Raw genomic sequence first — 24,413 nt, 5'->3', positions numbered from 1 at the left:
AAAAGGCAGGTACTGTTTTTTAAATTTATTTCTCTTTTATTCACAGTATCTCATTATGGGACTTTGCACATATTATAAGAACTCATTTAAGAACTCATTGGAAAAAAAAAAGAACTCATTGAAAACATACTCTCTGGGCAAGTATTTTGTATTTAAAGAATTAGATAACCTGCTATTTCCCCACCTACTTCAAAAATAGACTAACACACTTCTATCACAGTCTAGCCCTTTTTATTGCCAGGCCCTTATAGAATAATATGTTTCCTAAAAGCTCTAAGGGGCGCTTCTGTCATGATGTTGCTTTTGATTCTTCCAGGATTTTTTAAAACAAAAATCCTTATAGCTGAAAAAGGTGAGAGCTTGATACTATTTAAAGCTGACTAGCCAAAGTCATTTGGTGAAACTGACTTCGTTTTAAGAACTAGAAAATGTGAATGTACAAACTAGGTGGTTCTAATAAAAAGCACAATTGTTTTCCATAGTCAAACGGGCTGATAATAAAGTAATTTAGACCTTGACCTATTCCACCCTTTGGGTCTATGGAGTGAGATGGAAGAATCTATTTGTTGTTAGTTTTGCTTCCCCAAGATCTTCCCGTGGCTCACGCCTTAACTCCTTGAAGATTTTGCTCAGTGTGGCCCTTCCTGACCACTCTTATTTAAAATTTCACCTCTTCCTCCCCTTATCAGCATGCCAGATGTCCCTTTTCAGCTTTCTCTGTCCCCATCCCACTTACCTGACACAGTGTATGTTTGTTTATTTGTTTGTTTGCAGTTTCTCTCCCCTAACTCATGGAAGCTCCGTGACATGAGCACAGAATTTTTTTTTTTTTTTGTCTGTCTTGTTCCCTGTCCTGTGCCTGGCACCTGGCACCTGGCACATAGTAAGGGCTCAGTAAATATTTTCTGACATACAAGCGAAGGCAACATTTGTTTGACGGTTTCTCTGTATGGATGTTTGCAACTCTCCTGGTGGTTTAAAAAGCAATTTCACATCAATACTTTTGTTTATTCTCACAATAAATTTGTGTTTTAAGACAGGGTTATTATCCCAATTCAGCAGATGAGGAAAAAGGCCTCAGAGAGTTTCTACGAACTATGTAAAGTCAGGGGCTGGCAAGTGGTAGACTCCAGCCTTGAACTCAGACCAATTACTTCCCTGGAAATGTTGCTCCCACGCAAGCTGCGAATCTGTCTGGCTGAAGGAATACAGCAATGCTTTGTAGTAAATGTTGCTGGTCAGGTCTCAGGAGAGTGTATTCCACAAAGTAAATAAGAATAGAGTGTGGGTGTAGCATATATAGTTTTGATAAATAAAGCAACCCATCTGTTTAGCTCTCAAGGGTGTGAAACCTGACTTCTCCTCAGTTGAGTGTTACATGCGCTGACCTCCGGGAATTGGGAGAGTGAACCATGCGATGTCCACCTCTGAGAGCCTCCACACACCCCTCCTTACCCTGCAGCTGAGCAGCGCACCTGCTGTGCTTCAGGCTTTTCTCCACGACATTTCTGTTTCATGACAGCTGCGGGTAGGGAGGTAGTGTGCGTAATGGTTAAAGATCAGATCGGATCAAAACATGCAGAGCCAGACAAACCTTGAAGCTCAACACGGTTGGGAGTTTCTTTGGGGGGAATTACTGTCTCCTCACCTATAAAATTAGGTGGGTAGTACCAAGTTTGGATAAATAAATTAGATGATACAAGTAAAGCATTCGTCACTGCTTTAGTTGTTATTATTGTATATCTCATTATCTCTTCTACTAGATTATAAGATCATAGAAGGTAAGGCACGCTACTGACTTTATTAATTTGCTAGGGCTGCCATAACAATGTCCTATAAACTGGACAGTTTAAACTGTAGAAATTGAATGTCTCACAGTTCTGGAAGCTAGAATTCCAAGATCAAGATGTTGGCAGGGTTGGTTCCTTCTGAGGGCTATGAGGAAGAATCTGTTCTATGTCTCTGGTGGTTTACTGGCCAGCCTTGGCACTTCTCAGCTTGTAGAAGCATCCCCCAGTCTTCGCCTTCATCTTCAATGGCATTCTCCCTGCATGTGAATCTGTGTTTAAATCTCCCCTTTTTATAAAGACACTAGTCATGCTGGACTTGGTGCCTGCACTACTCCAGCATGCCCTCATCTTAACTAACTATATCTGCAATGACACTATTTCCAAATAAGGTCACATTCTGAGGTACTGGGGGTTAGGATTTCAACATACAAATTTGGGGAGGGGGACACAGTTCAACCCATAACGTGGGCTTTGTCACCTTTGCATTTGTTGTATTTACTTGTATTTAGTAAGTGCCAGGGAACGGCTGCTGAATCCACTGGATTTAAATACTTGTCTCTAGAAGGTTCAGAGATGGAGCTACTTCCCAGCAGATTAGTGGTCTTCTGAAAATTGCGTCTCCATCCAAGGTTTACCAGAAGAGGAAACTTCCCTCCCGCTAGTGCCTCACTGGGCTTTGTGTTAGGTCTTTGGGTCAGGAAGATACATCATGTCGAGGTGAATATTTTGTTCAGGACCTTCCAAGCTGGCTTTTAATGGGAAGATAGCAGAAATATCTTTATATATAAAGATTTAGATGTGTTATTTATAATTTAACACGTTAAAGGTCTATTTGTCTAAAGGTCTGGGTAACAGTGTACTTTTCAAAATTTTAAGCGCACATTTTTGTCTCACAGGTATGTGTTAGTAATAATGCATTAGTAATAACTGTGTTAATGTGTTAATAATAATGACAGTTTTCCTCAAAAGTGTTTTACATTCTTTCCAATATGTATTTAGTGTGATTATAAAGTAATGATGTTGGTTCCACAATCTACACACATGCATGTAGATTACTGTATTTCAGTATCTAAATTGCAATACTATATTTACATACCCATATTTTTAAAATGGATATTCCTTCTACAAATCACTTGCTTAATATAATCAACTTTTACAGCTGCTTTTCAGGCTATACATATTTGTTTGGGCATTTAAATATGCATATATAATGCATTCTCTAAGTGGTTAGAGCTGAAATTTTGAGTTACTATAAATCTCAGGATTTATTGTGATGGAAATGGGACTCTCCATAGAGCTTTGGATCTTATAGAACATCTATAAATATCAATATTTGTTGAATGAATGGATATATGAATGAATGATGGGGGTGGAGGAAGTGAAGTCATTTCTTTTAAACTCCATTTGAGCCAATGAAATCAATATAGTACTTGAGTGAAGGTAATGTATTTAAAAACCATGGAAGCAAGTTTTAATTTTTTATACTGTTTTATTCCATTAAGTTGGACTTTCTTGTGACACTTTGTCTTGCCCCTCCATCCTCTACACTGTGACTGATGATTTCAAGCACTCTGCACTGAAAGGGACCTCCAAGAAAGGCAGTTTGGGAGGAGAGAGAGAGTAGGAGCACATTTGCGTAGGGCAGGAAGGGCACTGTAACATCTGGTGGTGGTGGCCGACTGGTACCGTTTGTTAGTGCTCATTAAATTCACATTAATGCATGAACTGCTCTGAATGTGTAAATGCCATTTCAGGTTGGTTGCTTTCTTCCAGGCCAATGGCAATGACTTTTGGGGCCCTACCCCAGGTTGTTTACTTGCCAGTGGCATTTGACCTGGGGTCAGACCTGTATTTAACCCTTTCCTGTAGGTCAAAACCAAATTAATTTGGTGAGAGTGAAATTGGAAATGAGTCGTCTGTACAGCAGGTGTCCCCTGTGGAGAATGTGCTACAGGTGGAAACATTTTAAGATCTGTTCCTGGCCCATCTCCGAAGAAGCTTCAGAGGTCAGAGAGGCAATTCCAAGACATCCCATGTGGTGAGGGCCTGGAGATGGATGTAGCAGGTGCCGACTCGGGGCGGTTTTCTCAGAAGCGTGGGGTACTTTCAAAGAGGCCCTTTTTGGAGATAATGTATTCATGTATTCATGAACGTCTGTCTTGGGCATTCATCGTGGACTGATTTACTTAGAAGCCGCCCTAAATGATTGGAACTTTACCCTCTGCCCCTACCTCCCACCATCAGCCAGACACTTTGATTTGAAGGAAAGAATATAATGCATTTTTCTCTTTCTTTTTTCTAGAGGATGAGGATGATGAGGAAATGGTAGAACCTAAAGTTGGCCAGGATTCAGAACTGGAAAATCAAGACAAAAAACAGGAGGTGAAGGAAGGTATGGTGTGGGAGCTAAATTGCATCATCATTTTATTGCTGTCTTTTTTTTTTTTTATTTTTTTTATTTTTTTTATTGCTGTCTTTTTAACCAACATAAGGGACTATAGAGGTAAGTAAAAATTAAACATACACCTCCTGCATGGAAGGTTTTCTGTGATTGATCAATACATTACATTTAGCAACATAAACTGTAATCCTTTATTTTTTTGACTGACAGAAGCAAATAAAACACGAACCATCCACAAGTCCAGTCACATTTCCAGTAAAATTATTACTAAATAGCAGTAAAATAAGACACTTGTTATCAATTGACATGTTATCTAGTTCACGCCATCATATATTCCTAATGATAACAGTAAAGGATGTCACTAAATTCTGAGGTTTATTCTTGTGATCTACAGAGAAACATTAACCGTGATCATCACTATTAACTATACTATTACAAGTTTTCCTCCACACTCTGCCCATATCAGAAGGAGCAGCCTTTACATGCTCCAGTGATAACAATGACTAGTACTTATTAGGGGCTTACTAGGTACTTGGCTCTCTCCTTAACACTCCAGAGATAATATGTACCCTTTGCAACATCCTTTTGAAGCAGATACTATTATTTTCCCTATTTTATAGGTAGAGAAATAGGAAAAGGGAGGCTTAAAAATGTACCCATGGATACATAATGTGTAAGTACACGATCCAGGATTTGGAGTTGACTCCAAAGCCTATACACTTGCCCACAAAGCCATCCTCCTGTAATAGCACTGGATTTCAAAAACCAAGAAAGCAATCATGAAAAAAGAAAAGAAAGGGAAAGGCAAGAAATACTATAGCTGATGTTTCCCTAAAAATCTGATTTTGTGTCCCTTTGAGATTTTCAGCCTATGGAGAAAAAGAGAATTTTGAGATTGTCATTCGTATTGAGAAATGGAGTGTCCATGAGAATGGAGTGTAGATTAAAAAGATTCTTCCATATTTCCTACTAAATGTCCCAAGTTTAGAGCAACGTAAGTCTAATTAGAATTTCATTTGATTTTTAAATTTTCGATTTGCCCGTGGCTCTGGCGAAGTGCATGGCACATGGTTGTCCCCGGGGACTTTGTAGGAGTGGTCATAGGGACTCACTTCAACCTGCCCAGGCATTGAGTGAGGTGGATTACTGTCAAGTTCTAGGGTACGGCTGTAGGCAGGCAGTAGATTCAGCACCTTTAACAGTGGCGTCCACAGAGGGCACAAGTTCCTCTTTCTGAGAGATTCTAAAAGGATTTGATTGAAGCAAGTTCACATTTAAACCTCCTACTAAGAACATGTATATATTTAAGCTGGTGAATAGAATATCATTAACACAGGTGTAGCAAGAGACAAAATAAGTCAAAGTTTACTAAAATACCCTCACCCTCTTTTTTTTTTTTTTTTTTTTTTTTTGCAAAATATCCTTAAGATGTACTGGGTGATAAGAAGCCAGGGTGTATTTTGTGTGTCTTGGCACGGATTCCCTCGTGCCCCCCAACCCCAATCTCCAAATTCTCTTCTCTGGCAAAGCATTGCAACCTCCTTCTTAAGTTCTGAGCAAAAACACCCTCCAGTTTTAACTCTCACTCATGCTTCATGGAATTGATTAAAGTCCTGTTAAAAGTCCAAGAGAAGTTTGAAAGCGCATTTCCTGTTACTGCCGCGCCGTGCATCTTAAGTCTCTATTAATGGCTTTTCTGCAAATTAGCACATAATGGGTTAAAAGCATGTTTATGTTGGCATCAAACTCTCTCTGGCTATTTTTTTTTTTAAAGCAAGACAGTATTTTGCAAACTTTTTAAAGAATCTCTAGCAGATACAATCGTGGCGCCATTCATACAGCTGCATGGTAGTCAGGGCTGTGTCAGCACTTCCATAGGAACCCTGAGTTTCAGGGCTTTATTACTTAGCCATAAACATTTGCTCTGGGCTGAAACTTGACATACACAGTTTCAAACCAGGGAACACATTTTTGAGAAATCTGGCCTTTTTTGGAGTTAAAAAAAAAAAAAAAGTGCTGAGGGGGAGATGGGAAAAAAATCAGTGCTCACTAGCTTTTGACATTTTTGCCCATGTGACATCAAAAATGCATTAAACAGTAAAGAAATATGGGTTTGATTTATTACTCTTCTCACTCTTTTTTCCACATCAGAGTAGGGAAAACAGCAGGTAGCTTTTAGCTTTTAATAAAATTTTAGGAAATTTCTATATGTGAGTGTCCTAGTATCTTCATGTTTAGAGATTTAAAGCAACAGAATTGGAAACGTGACTCTTGTAAATGCACATTAACTCATAAACCTCACATTAACTTCAGAGAAGGACATCATTCTTTATTAGTTTGGTTTCGTTTTCTTCCTCTTGTTTTTGAACTGATTTCACTGTAAAATTCAGTAAGAGCTACTGTCCCTATTTAATCTGATTGAATATTTAAGTTATGTGGGTTTACTTATTTATTTTTTAATCTTTTTGACATAGTCTTGAAAAATATTTAAAAGATGTAATTTTTATATTGAAATTTAAAGCTATATCATTGAAACAAGGCAAGACATTTCTGAAATGGATATTTTAAAAATTACTTTTGACCTAAAGATGAGATTGTAAGATACTCAATATAAATTGTGGATTCCATTACAGACTTTACATTTTTACAGAGAAAAAACATCCAGGAACTCTAAAAGTCAAAAGATATAGTGTCTAGTAAATAGAGTAAATCAAAAAGAAATTGAAAAAGTACACATTCAGGTCAATAAGAAAACTTAAGAAGCATAGCAAATAGGATAGAATCAACATGAGAGACACATAAAAAAGTATTTTCATGTACAGTACCAAGACAAATTAACATTTCTATAATAAAAAGAATTAAAAGGAGACCCTAAAATAAAATTCATACTAGATTTTAATTTTGCAGGCCATGAATTCATAGAATTAGGCAGTTCTCTAAACTTTGAGTTTCATGACTCTAGTACATTGTTTTCGTACTTCTTATTCAAGCTAAATATAACTGTTCAGGTAAATTTTGGTAAGTTTGAAAATTGTGCTGTCATTGGCTCATATGTAAGTCATATCCATGTGTACTACTTTTCCTGAAGAATCTTTATTTCTTAAAAAAGGTCACTTTAAATGCATAAAATATTGTTAGCTCTTGGCAGAAATACTCCATGTTGCAAAAACAAACAACAAACCTGCTATAATAGCAATTTCTGCTTAACTTGTAAGAAAAATCAAACATTATCATTGCCCTTGTTTTGCACTGTTAGGCCTGTTGCTGTTAAATTACTTCCTACCTTTTTATGCAGAGAAGATGTTGAAAATAATTCTTTAGGTTCCAGGGATAGGGAAAAGCTGAAGAAACAGAGATTTTAGGGAGAATTTGGGGTAATACAATTCTGATTTTAATTGTTTATGCTTATATTTTAAATTTTGTGGACTCCATTAATCAACTAATTTTTTTTTCATGAAATATGATGTCTGCAGAGGTTTTACCTCCAAATACAGATTTTGGTTGTGGTTCCTGGATACTCCATTATGTTTTCATTACATTGTAATAACACATCAATTTAAAGACTTTTAAATATGAGAGGTTTGGGGTTTTAGCGAAAATAACTATAGCTCTGTTTAACTCCTAAGTTGAATATTGTTTATGACTTTTAAAAAGTACTCATCTGCACATGCATCTTATTATTTTGTGCTAACAAATCATGTCATTTGATCCCTGTTAGACATCAAAGCTTAATATAAAATATGTTGTTTTGCTTCAGTAGCAATTTAATTTCAAGCCAAATATTGTATTGCCAAACATAATATCTGGAGACGCTACTGCTTCACTTACCTGAACTTGGCCTCTGCAAATACGCTTTGATCAGCCATTTATGTTTCTCTTAGAGAAGAAGTTGTATGTCTTGAAAGCTGAGATCAAAATGACAGTAAGCTACAGGGAAGAAAAAGATTACAGAAAATTACACAGGAACTGTTTTTTATTCAAGGTAATGGACCTGTAAGGAAATATACAGGTGGAATACAAGTAGCTCAAAAAGATAAACAGAGAATAGAATAGGTATTTTTAAAATGTAAAAACAGGAATAAAGGGAAAAAATTCCTATTTCTCTGCTTAATTTCAAGTGTGTCTCAAGTCATACATCAGCAGTGACAAAAGCCGAGTGAAGGTTTTAAAGTAAGACATTCTTCTTGGTCCTGTAGCATCCTTGTTTAGTGAAGTTTATTTATTTATATAACAGTACTGACCAAAACAAAAGGACCCTAGCGTTTTCCCCTTTACCTAGTTACATTTAGTAGTTTTACTGTTTTCTTGAACTTATATCAGGGTGAAAAAATTCAAATGCCTAATTTATGGGTGTTTTAGAAAGTAGACTAGTCATATATAACTGCTAATTATTGAATGCTGAACTATTTGTCAGTATATTTAAGTCTTAAACCAGACTTAAAGTTTAGGTATCATTGCCTCATTTTATGGATAACACTGCGGCTTAGAGAGCTTTCATTGATAAAAGAATCCAAGCTAGCAAATGGCGGAGTAACTCTTGGATTCCAGGTTGGTTTTGTAGAGTTCTTGTTATTTACAGTTTACACATTGCCCACTTCACCATTTCTCAAACTAGTGTCTGTGCAGCATTGCTCAGCAGATGTTGATGGAGGTTTTTGGAGAGTTCCAATACACATGGGCACATTTAGGGCTCTGGAAACTTCAGCAACAAAGAAATATTTCCGGCTATATTTAGGGCTGCTAGAAACACCGGGGTGAGCTGTATTTGGAGATAATCTTCTGCTGTAGTGGATGAATCATGTTTTTCCACTTCTCAAGGTGTGAATCAACTACGTCGTAATCATTCTAATTTCTTGTACAAATACAGACCCTGGAGTCTTTCCAGACCTCTCTGCCTTTCAGTCTGGGGCAGGGGAGGGGAGGCCAGAAGGGGAGAGACATTGTGAACATTAAAAGCTTGAGATCTACTTCCATGGCTCTGCAGGAGGGCTTCTTGACGGTTCAGATTTCTCAGGACAGTGGCTTCAAGATACCATTAATCAAATCAAATAACACTTCCATAAAACATTATGCTATAGGTGGCTATACCTAAATGATTCATTCCTCTGACCATGTGGCCAGGTAGAAATCGGTCCTGGTTATGAGGGTGGTTGTGGAAGTGTTTAGGAAATCCTGTGGGTGAGTCATTCCACCAGGGACCCCTATGGTTTTAATGCACTACCCTCCTCTTGTAGCTTAAACTCCAGGAGCTTCTGGTCCTACTGGAAGGGTAATTGATCAAACATTTATTGAAGTCTCTCTGCACAAAAGTTGAACTGGGGTTCCTGAAGAACCACAAAGGTTCAGCTGACAGTTTCTGCCCTTAGGGATTTCTCACTCTGGGGGAGTTCCTAATCCTTCCTCTATAGTTTTATGTAAACCCTGCTACTGAAGGAACAGTTTATATAACCTAATCGTGACTCTGAGGTGAGCTGACTTTCAGACACTATGACATATTGCTAGTTACTTAATCTCTCTTTGCCTTATTTTGTATCTTCAAATTTAGTCTTATAAGCTTAATCATGCTGGAAAAGTAAGGCATAATAACAATTATGAGGTGTCTTATAGCATTTATTTGTTCCATGTGTTTGTTTAAAAGCAGAAGATATCTTGGGTAAAGGTGCGTGTGGAAGGACATGTTTCAGTTTTTGAGGAGAATCTATGTAACAGTCAATCAGCCTTATCAAGTAACTATCTAAAATAAAATGAATTTATCAGCAGAAAGAGGAAAGGTGCTATCTAGATCATTATAGATAGTTCTTAATTGTTTGGTATGCGCAGCTGTACAATCTGATATACATTGTTTTATAGATTTCTCTATTATGTACTATTTGAGCTGTTTTTCAAGTTCAGTTCTAAAGAAAATAATGTTCAGAACTCATTGTTAAAACACACCAATCATTTTCATTTGTAATATTTTTCAACTCTTCAAAATAGTAATTAGTCCAGATATGAAATCTTTTTGTAAAATTGTCAGTGAAGACATCTGCAAAAACCTTTGATGTGAATTTAAGAGTAATTTAGAATTAATATTAACAATGGTTTATTTCACTGTGTCTTATCACTCTTTTGATAAGCAATGCCTTTCAAGAGTTGGATTCCTCTTGAAATGTTTTAATTATCCCTTTTTTTTTTTCTTTCCCAACAATCTCTTTTACATAAATAGCTCCTCCAAGGGAGCTGACAGAGGAAGAAAAACAGCAGATCCTTCACTCAGAGGAATTTCTCATCTTTTTTGATCGGACAATACGGGTAATTGAAAGAGCGCTGGCAGAAGACTCCGATATCTTCTTTGACTATAGTGGTCGAGAGTTAGAGGAAAAAGATGGGTTAGTTTCTTGTGTGCATTTAAAAAAATACTGTGATAAGTTCTCTGTTGATTCTAAATTCACTTATGTTTTGAGTAGGCAAGTTCCAAGCCTAACAAATCAGAGGAGTATGAAATTCCAGAGCTGATCTTGCTGAACAGCTTCGACTAAGGGCTTTGGTTATGACTTCTGGCTTAGAGTTTCCTTGTAATTATCATGTGCTTCCATGAAATGCTTTTGAACTTGATATCTGGGGAACAGCCCAGGTGATAGAGACTGGCAGAGTCATGTACATTGTCCTCTGAGAAAACATAAGCAGCAAAAGGAGATTTGTGTTATATCCCGTAGATCTATTTTTGATGTCTAAGCAAACAGGAAGCCGAAGAAAATAAACATGAGATATGGGAGACCTTAACTGATGTGGGAGACAGCAAACAGAGACTGGCAACTCTTTCCTCTTTTGATGCCATAAGATTATGTGTATATGCCTTTTAGGAAATACAAGTGCCATTTACTTTCAACTAACCATTAGAAGTAAATGGCCCCAAATGACTTGCCCCGTGACTGCAGCATATGTGTTACGTTCGGCAGGGGCTGTCAGCCATCTTCGTGTGGATAATTGGAGGCGCTTTATGAGCTCTGTGAGAGATAGAGCTGGTTTTTAGCCACCAATTTCTTTTGGCCAAGAACAACATGAAAAGATGAGGTTACCTGCCTTTTTCATTAGACCTGACATTTTACTACTTCTAAAATTCAAATACATTGTCAAAGGCCAACCTGTCATCGTTCAAGATGCTCAAGGCAATGTAACCGTGGCTCTGAAAACAGTTTCAAAAGGGAGTTCTAAAAATGTTCTAAACAGTCGACAGCATCGTTAGACTCCATCAAAGAGAATAATATTTGGAATATATGTGTTCTATTTGTTTTCTTTTAAAAAGCCATTACTCTATGGCTCAGTTAGTTTTCTGAGTCCTCTTTCCCTCTGGGTGTCTGGCACAGCGTTATACTGGGTTCCTGGCAGATATTTGGGTGCACGTACCTCTTGCCTGAGTTTGCAGTGGTGGAGCTGAGGAAAGGTTAGCAGGGGGGAAAAAAGTCATGATAAGTCAGCTGCTTGGAGCCCAAGTACCTAATCTGAGGTCAAGTCACCCAGTCTGAACAAGAACTATATAGGACAAGTGATACAGGGTGCAAAGCAATGGAATGAAGCAAATGAACAGAAAAAAAGGGTGAGTGTGGAAGAATTCCTGAACTGAAGCCCAAGGAGTATAGGCAGCTTTTTATGCAGATCCCATAGATGCTGACACAGAACAAGTATGACTCAATTTAAACACTCGGTCTTGTGGAGCGAATGCACGACCAGTGCAGAGTTCTTCAGAGGAGGTTTTGCAGCCAGTTGAATATCAGGCAGGTAAACAGTAGCCAAAGTGTAATCTTCCTCCACCCAGGTGATGTTTTGGTCTATGTTAAGTATCTAAGGTGTTTGGTGAATCCCTCACTCCCCGGCAGGCCTGTCTCACGGTGGAACTTTTCACTTGCTATTGAGCAAGGAGGCAACTGCCACCTTCAATCAGAAATTACAGGTAAAGAGAAACATGCATATCATTTCTGGTCTAAGGCCAGATAAGGTGATATAGATACCAAAGACTCTCCAAATGTGCTGCGCTTCCTTGCGAGCTGGGGAATTTCTTGTAAACTCTGATTCAAGGCAGAGCTTGTTAGGGGGAGGAGAATGCTTTAGAACTGCTCAAGATAGGAACCTGAAACAAATCTGACATTTCACACCAGGCTTGGAACAACATGTGGGAACCTTTTCTGGGCCAGGTTAGAGAGGGCTTTGCAGAAAGGAGATCACCTTTAGTTTATTTATGATCAGAGTTTGCTGTCTAGATCGATGCTTTGGCTTTAGAGAGTATTGTGCGCCATGCTCTTGCCATTTCATTCTTTCAGTATGAGCACTAGAGATAAAGCCCCGTTTTGAAGCATCATATTTGTCTTTGATGTTTAAACCCTCCTAGGGATGTCCAGGCTGGAGCCAACCTTTCTTTCAATCGTCAGTTCTACGATGAGCATTGGTCCAAGCACCGAGTAGTCACTTGTATGGACTGGTCTCTCCAGGTAAGAATTGTTGCTGGGATGGGACAAACTGGACTTGTGTTCTCATGGCATTTGTATTTTAAAAAAAATAAGAGAGAATTGCTCCACTATTTTGGATGTGTTCACTAACTTGCAATTTTTTTCTGTGCCTGTTGGTTTGCTTTCTCATGTTACTGAAGTTTCAGTTTAAAATTTGCACTCTATTATTCATACACATTGAGTACTTACTAGGGACCAGACGAAGAGCCAGGCCATTCTGTCCATGAGACTGCTCTCACTAAGGTCACCAATGATTTGCTACTTGTCAAATCCATGTGAATATTTTTAAGCCTTAATCTGCCCTGACCTCTCTTTGTCATCCAGCTTTGTTGACTTCCCCATACTTCTAAAAATATTATCCTTCCACTGAGTTCCACAACTCGACTCTCTTTCAGTTCTCGAACTCCTCCAAGACTTCTTTTTCCTCTCCTACCCTCGTGGTCCTCGTGGTCATGCCCTCAACCTTTACGCTTCTCGACATGCTCTCTGTGGGAGATCTCTTCCACTGCTATGGATTCAACCACCACGTGGGCAGCCTTTTTCTATCCCCCACCCAATCTCCCTCCTGAATTCCACTTTACACACCAGACAGATCCATTCAGGTGTCCCATAGAATCTCAAACTAATCACTAACTCATTATTTCCACATGTCTGAAATCCTTTTTTGCTTCCTCTATTCTATGTTAAAGCCATCACAATATACCCAAGGACCTAAAGCAAAACTTTCGTCATTATAGAAACTTTCTCTCCCTTATCTCCTAGACCCGGTCTGTCACCAAGACTGTCCGTTTCGCCGCTCATATATTCATCATCTTACACCTGTAGTATTGCTAACCTTCTTGTGTTCTTTCTACATCCAAACTTGTCCACCTATAGTTTTCCCTGTAGACATCTAGCCAAATAATATTTCTACAAATGCAAATCTGATCACTTCACTCCCTGGATTAAAACTCCCTATTGCCTGCAAGAAAAAAAAAAAATCTAAACTCCCTCGCGTAGCATTCATAGTGAAAGCAGGCAGATTTACCAAAAGCCAATTGAATGGCCTACTCAATTAGTGTATAATTTACCCAGCACTGAGTAGTTAAATAATGCACATAAAGGCACACAGCCTAATTGTGGTGGGGTCGGAATATGAACTCAGGTGGTCTGACTCCTGAGCTCACATTCTTGATCACCATGCTGCGTCCCCTCCTGTAATGACAATGACATAATAGCAATGAGGGAAATAGGGATGATAAGTACTGGGCATTTATACACAGTGCAGTTTCTGTTTTCTTATAGTCTATGCTTTTATTGGGAATAATTATCATGGCTAGCTTTTAATTTGTGTTTCTTATATACTAAGCACTGTGCCAGCTGCTCTGGAGGCATTGTCTTATTTCACCCTCACAACATCAAGTGAGGCAGCCACTGTTACTATTTTAATTTTATAGCTGAAGAAATTGAGGCTCAGAGCAACTAAGTATCTTACTAACTGTCACTCAGCTAGGATGTGGTACAGCAGGGCTTTGAACCCAAGTCTTTCAGCACTTCCAGGCATATGCTCTTTACCAGTGCCTCCCACAAAGGACTTATGAATCTGAAACCAAAAGAGGTTCTAAGGGCTGAGTGACGTAGGGCGGAGAGCAAGTGCTTTCCGGATTCAGTGGAGGTTGGAGTCTGTCTCTGGTTGGACAGGGCATCTTAGAAGACTGGGATTAGACAAATGGAGGGGAGAAGAGTGTGTTCTAGGCAGAGCAGTAAAGCAGGTGATGTGAAGAGCCCCATTTAGTCATGCTGAGAACAGGAACACTGAAGAGGAATGTAAATCCCTGCAACCAGACTGTCAGCAGCCACAAAGTGGGCAAGTGATCTCTCCCCTTGAATCTCTTTTTACATCCAAATGAGAGAGCACGCGGGGCATGGTCGTGCAGAGGCTAATACAGGCAGGGTGTGCCCAGCCACTTCCCGCCAGTGCGTGGGTGCTCTGTGAGCACGCGCGGGTGTGTGTGCAGAAAGCAGATTCCATGGCTGAGGAGACATTTAGCTCGGCTTGTTCACTCGTTCAGAGTCTGGAAATTACACAGGAACCTTATCTGACACATTCCTCAAAGGCAGGTTTCACTGATAACTCTCCCTGAGGAGGCAGCAGGGGGCTCACCGTGGGGCTGGTCCCTGCCTGGCCTCAGCGTGTGGTGGGCCCTATTGCCTGTGGATAGGTTTGTTTCCACACAGGATCTTGTGTGTCGTTTTTGTTGCAGGAGGTGAAACTGGAAAGGGCAGAAACTCCTCCATAGAGAGACTGCATCTGTTTTTCCCCATTTTTGTGTAACCTGCCATCTACACTGTGGGGAAGGGGTTTGCATTTCTGAAAAATGTATTTTCTTTGGAGCATAAGAAACAGGAATTAGAGCCCTTACGTCATAACAATTTTGGGGTTCAGAGGACCAGGTTGACATACGTATGGAATGAAGAGACTTTCTGAGTGAATCTACATGCAATCCAATGATATTAAGAAAGAAGAAAAGGATAGAGGCATAGTCTTAGCGTCTAGTAGAGGCGTGTATGCTTAGGATGATTATGAGTGGAACAGAATGGAACAGAGGGGAAAAAAGGAAGAAACGGTAAGATTCCTGCATAGCTTTGCTGTGACCTCTTGTACTTCTTAAACAAGAACACTTTAACTTTGCGATATTTGCAAAATATCCACCAAACATTATTCCTTGGAAGACATTTGGGTGCTTGGGGAATTATGTCAACTTTGCTATTCACTGAATATTGTTTAGCACAGGGGGTCAATAATACTATCCACATATCACATGACAGATTTGGCAGACATATACAAAACCAGACTTACGATCTCACTCCCACCATGTATATTCCTCTCATATGTAAGTTGCATCCTCTAACCTTGGAGTCATCCAAGATACAAAGCCAAGTCATTTTTTTTTTTAATTGAAGTAAAGTTGATTTACAATGTTGTGTTAATTTCTGCTGTACAGCAAAGTGATTCAGTTATGCATATATATACATTCTTTTTATATTCTCTTTCATTATGGTTTATCATAGGATATCGAATATAGTTTCCTGTGCTATACAGTAGAACTTTGGTGTTTATCCACTCTCTATATAATAGCTTACATCTGCTAACCCCAACTTCCTACTCCATTCCTCCCCCATCCCTCTTCAAGTAATTTTTGATAACTCATTTAATTGCAAAACCCAATCAAATTTACGGTAGCAAAAAGACCCCCACTGCGATCAATTCAAATCCACTTACATGTGGAGTTGATACCTACTTTATGTCATGGCCTCCACTTTGTGCTTATATTAGGAAATAGCTTCCTAACTGGTCTCCCTGCCTCAATTCTCTACACTGTTGCGTCATTGTAAGTACTTTTCCAGTTTACTATTTGTGAAGATTACTTATTTGCTCTCAGTGTCACCTTGAGCAAATTACCTGACTTTTTTTGGCTTAAGTTTCCTCACTCATAAAATGATAATCATACCTAGCTCACATGCTTATTGTATTAAATGAGTAAATGTATTTAAAACACTTCGAGTTTTAAAACTGTCTAGTATATAAAAAATACTCAATAAATGTTAAAGTAGTAGTAGAATTAGTACTATTAGTAGTTGCAGAGTATGTCTCCCAGAGTGAAGTCTAAAATCATTAGCCTGTACTCGGTGACTTCTGTGAGGATGCCCTGAGGCATCTGCAGCCCTTGTATCTTTTTCATCTCTTCGTATCACCTGCCTCCCAGCCAGGTGCTACAACCTACTGTCTCCTGAATATGTTCTCCACTGCATTAGTCAAGAAAACTTTACCCCTGGCTACCTTCAGGAAGAAGGGAAATTTATTCGAGAGCTGCTAGGGTGCTCAGGGAATCCACGGAAGAGATGAAGAACGGGGGCTCAGGAGTATAAATCTGGGCAGCTCGAGAGGCTCCACCAATAAGATGCTGTCATAAGCTGACTCACTTGCCAGCCCATGGGTTCTGTGTCTCAGCTCAAAAGTTACAGTAGCCAAGCTAGAGAATGTGATTGCCCCAGCTGGGTCAGGTATGAACCCTGCAATGAATTAATTGGCCCTGGGAAGTTAGACACCTGTGTATTGAGGTAATCTCCAAAGATTGGGAGAATCACTGTGAACCAGGCAGACACCCAAGAGAGATTTCCTGCATCAATATTTACCTGACTATACAATATTTACCCTCGTCTGTACTCTCCTCTCACTTCTCTCCTAATCACCTAGCCATTTAACAGGGCCCAGTCAAGTCTCATTTCTTCTCAGAAGTCCTTTCCAATATCTCTCCCTACCATACCCCATTCCAACTAAAGTAGTTATTTTCTCCTCTGTGCTTTGATAGAACTCCTTTTGTATCTCCATCTTAGCATGTTCTGCTTTTATATTTGTGTTGTAGTTATTCATACATGTGTCTCACCTCCCTCTGCTAAGTGATGAGCTCCTATAAAGCAAAGCATGTTACTGTTGAAATTCATGTCCCCCATTTTACCTGGCACCAGTGCCTCTCATATGCATGGGGGGAGGGGGCACTTGACGCATGCCACAGTGGGCTGGAAGGGACATGGTCTTTGAAACCAAATAGACTTCAAGCAGGGTCTCACTTTATCATTTATTAGCAACTTAACTTGGAACAAGTTCCTTACCCAGGGACCCTTGGCTTCTTTGTCTGTAGAAGTGGGAAAACCATTGCTTACTTTAGAGAATTGTAAGGATCAAATGAGTGAACATGTTCCCCAGCCCAGTGTCTGGCACATAATGGCACTTAAAACATGTTGGTTCCTTCCTCGCCAATAAATGTCAGATTTTATTTCTTTATAAGAAAAAGCAGCTTGAGAGCAGATCTGGTAATTTCCGGGTAAAATTCTCCTAGGTTAAATATTAGATAATTCAGCCCCGTGAGTAATCACAAACTTCCTAGTAGGTAATATTCCCTTTAAGGTAATAATTTTAACCTTTAAAGTTTAAATAATCGTGCAGAGATTTACTACTTTTTATTGGAAAATAAGAAAATATGATTAGTCATGTTCAAACAAACATACTAGAGGAGACTTTGAAATCACAAACACTTTCAAGAGATAAGAGTTAATCAGTATCTTTAGGCCTTTTGATCCTAGTTATAGATATTTCACCAAAAGCATTTCACTGGTATTTTACAGAAATTCTCCCTGTTTTCTAAAGGAGTTTTAAACCCAATAATGTAAAATATTTTTTTAATGAAAAAAGAAGAACTGCAAGTGGGAGCCAGCGATGAGACCCAGATGTGAAGCTGTGGGATATTATTCCAGACACATCTGGCTGTCCATTGGCCACTGTGGTAGTGGTGTTGATGTTTATAGAGTTGCCTTTTCACATGTGACATAGTTAAACTTCAGATGGGCAGTCTGGAGACTTCTGTGTTTATCTGGATGTTAGTTTCTTTGAATGGGCTTCGAATCAAAGGCCTTTCTTAACAGGCCTTTGATTCATCCGCTGAGGAGTGTTTTCTAATAAAGAATGATTACTTTCCCCTGGTGGCCACATACGTGTGTGTCGTTGTAGGCTTATACTTTCTCTGTACCAACTGGCGAGTTGTAACTCTCTGCAGCTTTCTTAAGTTGAGGGAGCTCAAAGAATGACTACAATCACATAGAAGACTTAGGTTTAATTATTTTTGATAGAAAAAAAGTTGATGTTCAAATTTATACAGACAATCTTATGTTAAATATATGCAGTGTAGTGAAAAAGAAGGGAAAAATTACCTGTGAGCAAAGACTGATATGATCTGCTATAATCCTGATGCTATTTTTAACGGAGCTGCCTTATGGGAATCCCAGGTAGGAATGACATTTTCATGAAATGTACTCTAACTCCTGAGTACCTGCCATGAGATTCAGCCTCAGTTTATTTATAACACTCAGCATAGAGTTCATGTACAGTGAGTAGGTATTTCTACTCACTGTAGAGTCCTCTTTGTTATTTTACTACTTGTGTTTCTTTTACTTGAGCTTCTAATTGTTGGTGTTATTTAACAACAAAGGATTAAAGATAAGGTCTTGCCGCGGAGCACAGGGTTACTAACATAAGAAAGAGCATTTGTAATTCAACAGATTTTGGCACAAGTTTATTGTGCTAGGACTTACTGTACTCTGGATTCAGAGGTCAATAAAAACAAGTCCCTATACTCAAAGAGCTTACAATCTAGTAATAGACATAGACCAGGAGAAGCCGTAATACAGTTTGACAGGTGCTTTAATAGGGGGACACACGTAATTGCTAAGGGAGCTGCTGAGAGGCAAGGAGGGGTGGTGGATAGTTAGATAGGATTGTCTGGAGGACTTGGTGCCTGCATCGAGTCTTAACGAATAAGTTAATGATGTAACCAACACAGAAGAGGCATTCCAATGAGAGTGAGTATCAGACTCGTGGTACAGAGGCTGTACCTATGAACCTCAGAACTAGCCCAGTGAGGCTGGGTCATAGAGTGGGGTTGGGAGGAGGGAGGGAAGGTTGTAAGAGATTAAGCAGAGAAAGTAGAAAATAACAGAGGATGAAGGATCCTATATGACCTGGATTTTATCTTGAAAGTAATGATGAGCCATTGAAGTATTTTAAGCAGAGGAGTGACTTAGCCAAATGTATGTTTTGTAAAATCATATTGACAAAGGATGAAGAGTGGAGTAGGTGAGGGTAAGGCATGGCGAGCCTGGAAGCAGGAAGCCATTTAAAAAACTGTTTTCATCCAGACAAGAAATTCATTTAGGAGCCCTTTGATCTTAAGGATAGAAAGAAAACATGCATTTGAATTACCATTGAGGAAGTAGTGAAACACAGTGTGTGAAGATGAGAAAGAGGGAGGAGTAAAAAATGAACGTGGAGTGTCTGGCCTGGACAGCTAGGTAATGTCAGTGCAAAGCACTAAAGGGATGAATGTCGGAAGAGGGAATGTTGAAAGAGCAGTAGGTTTTTGTAGAAGGTAGCAAGCTCGCTTTCTTATGCACTGCATCTGACGTGTCTGTGGACAGCCTTGAGAAATCCCCAGTAGCTGTAAAATCTGCGCCTCAGAGAGAAATCAAGCCTAGAGATAAAGATTTGAACATTGTCAATGTATTAATGCTTATTAAAGCTATTGATGAGTTCACCCAGGGACCGTGTGTCGATAGAGACAAATAAGGGCAGAACACAGCCCCCCTTGGAATATAGGTAATAGAAGAAACTGTAGGGACTGAAAAGAGTGGTTTGGAAGAAGATCAGGAGAGAAAGATGTCTTGGAAGCCAACACAGGAGAAAGGAGGGAGTAGCCGAAATGTCATATGACCCAGAGAGATCCAGCAGAGCATGCAGTTTAGTGGTCATTAGTGAGTGTGGCAGCACACGTGGAACGTTTGTTGGGAGTAGAAACCAGCTTGCAGTGGGTTGAGACGTGAGGTTGGTATTAAGTATGCCACAGCTTAAAAAGAAAGTGCCATTGAAAGTATGTAATATAGCATGTGTCTGTTGGAATAAGAATGTCTTCCTTGTGTTGTCATCTTGGCATAAGCCATCCTTGTGACCTCTTCCATCCAGTACCCCGAGCTGATGGTCGCTTCCTACAACAACAACGAAGATGCTCCCCATGAACCAGATGGAGTGGCCTTGGTTTGGAACATGAAGTTTAAGAAAACCACACCAGAATACGTCTTCCACTGTCAGGTAGGAGTCAGCAATGTAAAAAAACCTTGTATCTCCTGTTAGACCAAATATAGCTCATGCTGCCTCGCATCTGTTTTATGTGGAGAGGAAGAACTGAGTTTAAAAATGGAATTGTTGACAACTTTGGAAAATTCCCCCACAGTAACCTAATGTCTGGGGAAAGTGGCAACCCTCTGCAAACAGTTCAGAAGCCTAGTTGGGGACTGTGTGTCATTTTCTTTCCGTTTAAAACAGCCCCCATGAGGATGAGTTTCTAAAGACCTCGCACTTAGGAAGAAATCCGGGTGTACCACTTCCTCTGCTTAGCAGGAACGTATGCTTGCCCACGCTTGTGGACACCCTCAAAACAGTACCATTTCAAGTTCCCTCCTCTCTCTGAAATGCAGTTCAATGGGATTTTGCCAATTTTAAGTTTACGGGTACCATCTTGCTTTACAGGTAATAATACTTTTGTAGCCAGTTTAAGGTAAGATTTATCACTATCTTTCTTGAATTGTTGAGAAATATAGATACTGTTTCCGGTTTGCAACTAGTCTGGGATATTTTACTGCTTGTATCTGCTGACACATTGGTCTTCTCTTCCATTCAACACAATACAGGCTGAAATTATGTCACAGTTGCACACACTCGGCTTTGCCCTATTGCCATGACTCTGCTGAAATAATAGGCCTTGGTAGTGGCCAATACACCAACCCCTTTGTTAATGCCCCTCTCCTGTGATTATGCACAGGAAAATGCAAACAAACGGTTTAGCTCAAAGTTTCAGTTCCTCAAATATTATGATTCAGAGGTCCTGAGTGGCAGATTACTCTGAAAACAGATACATTAGTTGAAGAGGGTGGGTAAACCTGTTGATATTTGGAAGCTTAGTGCCATTTTATATCTAAGAGCTGAGTATCTTTTTGAACTAAAATATGTTTAGACTTTAGAACATTATCAGGTATAATTTGGGGAACAAGAGCTGCTGGAGTAAAAGTCCCAGCTTCAACCTGATTGAGTAACCTCTAACTCTGACCATGTTTTTCTAATTTGCGATCTTAAAAACAAGAAGTCCTGGTCTGCATAGTAAATAACCTTTATTTTTTGAACCTTTGAAATAAGAACAGTTTTTTCTTTCTTTTTTTTTTAGATTATCAAATTTGTCAGTCTGATATGCTCTTTCTGTAAACATAGAAGCACAAAATCCTAATTTTATTCAGTTTAAAGAGTTTTGCTGAATTACCAAGAAAATACTAAAAGGATTATGGGATAAGCAGAAGCACATTTTTTGAAAAACAGTGCCATTTAAGCTATTTGGGTATTGTATAAAGCATATATTGAATTTTTTTAAATTTAAGAAGTGACACTATATTGTTTTGGTCGAAGTACATAATGTTTGTCATAATTTAAATATTTTATTATATTAACTGACGAAAGGTAGCCTGTGGTAATAACAATTCGATCATGTGCTTAATGTCCATAACACTGCACAGCAGCAGGTCAGTAGGAACTAATAATGCTGAGTGAAGAGGCAACTTAGAAAAGTCTTCGGAATTAACTGGAATTTTCAAATTATCTGTTTTATCACACAGTGGTTAATACAAGTATTGACTGAAAGGAGCATTCTTTCATCTCCTGGTATCTTTGGGATCATTTACTAAAAGCTTCACCAAAATGCATTTAACCTTATTTTTAGTTGCCCCCTTAAATGCTCCAATATATGTGTTTTAGAAGATATACCCTTGATTTTTTTTTAGAGTCAGAAGTACTCTGAATATCCTAACAAAAGATGCTGACTAAACTATCTCTGTATTCCCCAGATTCCTACTATTATCTTCACTTCATCTGGTGACCAGAAGCAGCTGGGGGTTCTAAACTCTACTAGCATTCTCACTGAGAAAGGGGAGAATTCTAATACTTCTAAACTTTGGGGTTAAGTGACATGTGCAAAGGAACAGTCTACTGATTTAAATGTTAATCACATCGAAATACCTTCACACCAACATTTAGACTTGTATTTGACCAAAAAACTAGGGACTGTAGCCTAGCCAAGTTGACACATAAAATTAAGCATCATACCTGGATTTCACCTCAGAGCAATCCAGGAGATTGCTTTCACAACTCCTAAAGTCCTACTGATTTCAGATCATTTTGGGCTAATAAGCAAATATACCTGGAGTGATCAACTTTGAAATTATTAGACCTTGAGTGGGAGCTTTCCTAAGAGGTGAGAAAAAAACAATAGTTTGAGGACATGGGGAATGTCTCTGTGACATTGATCTCTGAAAATAAAAAACATATTTACATGTTTTAAGAATCTACATTCATCGTGGTAAGCTACCATTACTCCCCGGGTGAGAAACTGTGGCTCAGAGAGGCCATGAACCCGGGCAGGTGCCCGTAAATGGCAAAGCCAGGATTGAAGTCAGCTCATATTTACTCTGAAGCCTGTGTATTGCCTTCTGCTGCACTAGTCAGGAATTCAGCCAGTTAACACCACGCAGGTGTGTGGCATGGGGGTCTGGGGAGAAGTGAAGAGAGAAAAGTGGAACAGAGATGTGTTTTCCATCTTACTTGATCATTGCAGTCACCTGGGCGACTTTAAGACCTCCTGATGCCTGCGTTTCATCCAGAGATTCTGATTTAATTAATCTGGGGCACAGTCTGGTCATTTTTACAAAGCTCCCAAGTGAGTTGAAGATGCAGCAATAGTTGAAAACCACTGGAATGTAGAGGAGAGATGAAGAAAGGGGATGATAGGTGATGAACCTAGTTGGCTTCTTTATTTGGAAGTATGGCCATCATTCCTTTTTCCCCTTTGGCCCAAACTAGAGTGGCGTTTTTTGCCTTTGTTACTCTGATGCCTTCCCACCTGACCCTATTTGAGAAATTTCCTACCAACTCCCTTCCCCCTCCCGCTTCACCTCACGTGGAGGAGGTGGAGACCTCCACGCCCGACCCCTCCTCCCACACATACTTATTTCCTTGAGCTCACTTATTGGTGGGATCTGCTTCTGTGGTGGTCAGAAGACCCAGAGTTGTTTTTCCAGGAGTGGACTCAAGACCCCATTGAACACGACCAACGTGCATTGGACAGTGCCCTTTCTTTTGGGATAATGACACACCTTGCTGTAGTTGATCTCCGTGAAGTTCGGATCACCTCCAGGTAAACATCAGTGGCTGCCAAAAGAAAACAAAAGTGCCGTGATACCGAGTATGACTGAGCTGTTGGGAGGCCAAAGCAGGGATAACTTAGGCAGCCAGGGAAGATGTAGGTGACTTAGTGGATGTTGGTGAGGTGGAGGGAAAAAGTAGTAAGAGCAGTTTGGTTACCGTGCACTAACCATGGTAGTGCAGGGGGGAATTTGGAGAGCCCACAGAACTAAAATAGACATGAGAAAAACCAAAACCGCCGCTCACTGACCTATCACTTTTCTTCTTGTATCCTTCCTGTTCGTTGGTGAAGCTTATTTACTACAATTGGTCCTTTCCAGACATTATCTCCCTGAACTTGGGTAGAATGAATGTGCTGCCACATTCTCCTATGATGTTGCAATAATTTCAAAATTCGTTTTCTTAGTAAGAAAGAGGACTGGAGGTGAGGAGCTACGGGTGCCTTATGATGTTATCATTTTGGAAGGATCACATTAGCTAGCCATTTCTTGCTGATCTCTTGATTCTTCATATTTTTCGCCAAGTGTATAGTTGCAAACAAATCCTATGGCTCAGAAAAGCATCGTTTCAGGCCCTAGAAAACAAACGCACAAGACGCAGCTATCAGTTCCGTTTTCCTTTGCAAAGACTGACAGGCTTTTAGCCTAACGGTAAAAAGATTGCAGGAGGAAGGCTCCTCTCTCTCTACTGAGACTATAGCAAGGCCAAGTACCTTCCACTTTCGTGGGCAGTTTTCTGTCTTTACTAAACTGAATGTTTAGTGTGGGCTCTGGTCCTGCATTTTCTATTTTCATTTCAATGAGAGCCATCCGTACTTGGAAAACATCGGCAACTCTGCATAGAAATCAGCCACTCAGCCCCACCGCACCATCTGGCAGTGCTCCTGCTGTCTTCTGTAGTGGCTTCCA

General features: G+C 39.6%; 1 protein-coding gene across 4 annotated transcripts in view; it reads left to right on the top strand.

Annotated features, from left to right (window-relative positions):
• Positions 1-24,413, top strand: part of DYNC1I1 (dynein cytoplasmic 1 intermediate chain 1) — a 388,679-nt gene that overhangs the window by 246,793 nt on the left and 117,473 nt on the right. For all 4 annotated transcript variants that reach the window (XM_073809695.1, XM_073809697.1, XM_073809694.1 and 1 more), the window contains 4 exons: positions 4,093-4,182; positions 10,397-10,559; positions 12,557-12,656; positions 20,227-20,352. In XM_073809695.1, the coding sequence (XP_073665796.1) occupies positions 4,093-4,182; positions 10,397-10,559; positions 12,557-12,656; positions 20,227-20,352 (479 nt within the window). The remainder of the gene's footprint in view (positions 1-4,092; positions 4,183-10,396; positions 10,560-12,556; positions 12,657-20,226; positions 20,353-24,413) is intronic.

Source organism: Tursiops truncatus, chromosome 9 (assembly GCF_011762595.2).
Source record: "Tursiops truncatus isolate mTurTru1 chromosome 9, mTurTru1.mat.Y, whole genome shotgun sequence".
NCBI lineage: Eukaryota > Metazoa > Chordata > Mammalia > Artiodactyla > Delphinidae > Tursiops > Tursiops truncatus.
This window is presented reverse-complemented; position numbering and strand designations above follow the sequence as displayed.